The sequence below is a fragment of the Saccostrea cucullata genome, unplaced genomic scaffold (genome assembly GCF_032062105.1).
Source record: "Saccostrea cucullata isolate Sc308-1 unplaced genomic scaffold, CSIRO_AGI_Scuc_v1 ctg5930, whole genome shotgun sequence".
Classification (NCBI taxonomy): domain Eukaryota; kingdom Metazoa; phylum Mollusca; class Bivalvia; order Ostreida; family Ostreidae; genus Saccostrea; species Saccostrea cuccullata.
The window spans coordinates 8,418-11,480 of record NW_026929382.1 but is presented as its reverse complement, the minus strand read 5'-3'; the positions used below and the strand labels follow the sequence as shown (position 1 = coordinate 11,480).

Here is a 3,063-nt window from a genome sequence, read left to right as displayed (position 1 = left end):
GTTATACCATTGATTTATATATGTAAACTGTCTGAAATAGAAAATCATCAAAGTACTTTGTGTCTGCATGCATTGCAATAAATATATTTTCCCCCTACAAATTCAATGCCCGAGTAGAGCTAGAAAAATATTCTAAAGACAAAGCTGTATAATAATGTAGCTACAACACCATTAAAATTTGTTAGAGTTAAATAGATTAAAATTTTACACATTCTGGTATGATTTACCTTTGTTAACTTGAAGTATTTCGTAGGACTCCTCATTAGTATAAATAGGGTTCTGGTGGCTTTTGTTGTTACTGCTATAAAGGACGAAGATTATAAAAAAGAATTCAAGGCAATAATCTTCCAAATGATGAATTTCATTTATAAATACTGCTGAAATAAATAAAAGCAAATATTTTTTTTATTTAAAAATGGATACCTTGCTTTTTCCTCTTCGTTTTTTTCTGAAATAGCATATAAATTTAATTATAAATAGAGCTGAAGTACATGTGATACTGTATGACAAGATGTGTTCATGAAACACCGATGCCCTTATATGGCAGCTTATGGTGAGGGTTAAATGCATTTCAATTTTCCAGAGGTCAAGGTCAAATTGTCAAAACTGTTGGTACCCAAAGAAAGGTCTTATCAAAAGGAATACACCTGTGAAATATGAAAGCCCTAGTTCTAACTGTTCAAAAGTTTTGACCAAGGTTAAAGTTTTTAAAAAGTGGGTCAAACTCTTAGGTGGGGGTCAAAGGGTAAAAAATATTTAAAGCAGTGGAACGGTCTTGTAACAATGAATACAGATGTAATGTATGAATGCCCTAGCTCTAATTGATCAAAAGTTATGGCCAAGGTTAAAGTGTGGTATTTTTTTGTAAAAATAGGCCAAACTCCAAAGACAAGTGGTTAAATTCGGTGGTATCCAAAGAAGGGCCTTATTAAAAGGAATATACCTGTGAAATGTGAAGCCATAGCCCCATCCAATCAATAGATATTGGCTAGGTTAAAGTTGACTACAGACAGACAGAAAGACAAACAAACAAACAAACAAACAAACAAAAAAAACGGATAATCAGACAGACAGGACAAAAACAATATACCACCGGGATCTCTCATCCAGGGGCATAAAAATAAAATGAAGCTTTCATGATTTACTGGTTATCGCACAAAGTGAATCTCGTTATATGAATATTATTGATGTAACTTATAAAGAAGCGTACACGTATTTCCGTTCTACTTTTTATTTTAGCCTGTATTGAATGGCTCACCAGAATGTCCACAAGAACAAACGTTTCCTTTCTTTTTTCTTATATACTGTATCAGGAGGACAGAGCTTAAAGCAATGACAATAGTTGACAGTAGCCCAGTAGTTGTTCCAAAAGCCGTAGCTTTTATACATTCTTTAGCAAGTCCAGCTTCTGGGGTTATTTCTTGTGACTCTGTCTGGACTTTAAGTAAAGAATATGATGCAGAGTTATTGATTTACATTTTTATGTAGAATAATAGCGTATGTCTAAGAAGAAGAGAAAAGCAATATTTTTATCTAATTCAACTGATATCAAATACTGTGAAATTACTAATTTTCGTGGTTTTCAAGGTTTGAAGAGACTCACGAAATTATGTTCACCACGAAATGCAATTTTTCACATATATTAGTACTAAAAAATTCTTCAACCACGAAATCAAATTCCCATGAATCAATATATTTTCCTCAAACCACGAAAGTTGACCCCTTGAAAATATGTGATTTTACAATATATAATTTTTAAAAAAAAAAAATGTATACTCTCATTACGTATTCGTTGGGAAATTTTATTAATAAAGTGCTATGTTATGCATAATATTTGAAACATTTGTCAAAATAAAAAAATAATGATTCAAAAAATCAATTGTAAAATACATCATAATCATAATGTTAGCTAGAATCACTTTTAAAGACGCACAAAATTATAAATTTTATTATTTTGTAATTCTTACAGTAAAGAAAGATTGTGACTGGATCTGAAAGCTCATCGTATACATAGATAGAGGAAGATATTCCTCTACATCTGCAAGCCATCCCATTGTGTCGTGCAGTTACTTTGATTTCTAAGTAAGTCTCTGTTCCTAGGTCTACTCCATTCAGGGGAGGCAGATCGTCACATATCCATCTCCATGATATTTGTGGATAGCCCAGTGTTGTAAGATTACACTTGATGGTAACGTACTCACCGCTCCCTACAGTTGTAGGAGACACAGGATAGATCTTTGGTCGTGTCCGAGGTGAATCTTACAAAAGTCAACATTAAGTCATCAAATTACATTTGAAAATTTAATGCTCCATACACGGTGATTAAAAAAGTTATGATTTTCATTTAAAATATATAACCAAATTTCTAAACAAAGCTCCATGCCCACGTAAATTTGTACTCTATAAATCTTTATGTGCATAAAAGCGTAATTTTTATGATGAGTATTAGCAAAAAATAAAATTAAAAAAAATATTCCAAGTATAGTATTTCTTAAAGCATGCAACATGTTTAAAAAGTAAAAAATATTTTTAAGGTTCTTCCTTGATTTATACTTAAAACAGGAAGTTTATATTCAAGGCATATCAAGTTATGTGTAATAAAATAAAATATATGAGATACATACTCGAATTAATATCAAATGGTAACTTTATCTTTATTTAACTAACACTCATGAAGCATATTTATAGGGAAAAAGCATCTTTTGTATTTGCATTACTTTAAGTTTGGGGCACAGATTGACCCTGTTATGGCAAAGAAGGATATGGAGATATCGAACAGTATTCAATCTTAACGTTCATTAAACAATATACAAAATAGGAGCAGAGCAAACACGGACCTCCAAAACATCAAAGGTGGGATCAGGTGCCATGGAGGAGTGAGCATCCCCTGCTGACCGGTCACACCCGCCGTGTGCTCCTTGTCATGATCAGGAAATAACGGAAAAAATCCGTCGTCAATTCAGTGTGTAAATAATGGACTAACAATTGGTATGAAAAACGTCAGTCAGCATTTGACTCAATGATAAATTGTATCTGCTGACAAGGTCTTTGTATCGACCATAG

The 3,063-nt window shown here is 32.4% G+C and overlaps 1 protein-coding gene across 1 annotated transcript; it reads right to left on the bottom strand.

The window, feature by feature from the left end:
* Positions 1 to 361: 361 nt before the first annotated feature.
* LOC134280708 (uncharacterized) lies at positions 362 to 2,378 on the bottom strand. Its single transcript, XM_062763152.1, has 4 exons — positions 1,968 to 2,378; positions 1,259 to 1,438; positions 424 to 448; positions 362 to 377 (listed from the first exon to the last, which is right to left on the bottom strand). The coding sequence occupies exons 1-4, from the start codon at positions 2,047 to 2,049 to the stop codon at positions 362 to 364; spliced, it is 303 nt and encodes a 100-aa protein (XP_062619136.1). The 5' UTR covers positions 2,050 to 2,378.
* Positions 2,379 to 3,063: the final 685 nt, after the last annotated feature.

Excerpts from the sequence above, each read along its gene's own strand:
- LOC134280708 (XM_062763152.1), bottom strand. The coding sequence starts at position 2,049 with ATGGCTTGCAGATGTAGAGGAATATCTTCCTCTATCTATGTATACGAT. Across the intron at positions 1,439-1,967 it reads AGTCACAATCTTTCTTTACT|TCCAGACAGAGTCACAAGAA; the intron begins GTAAGAATTACA and ends CTTTACTTAAAG. Across the intron at positions 449-1,258 it reads TTGTTCTTGTGGACATTCTG|AAAAAAACGAAGAGGAAAAA; the intron begins GTGAGCCATTCA and ends ATGCTATTTCAG.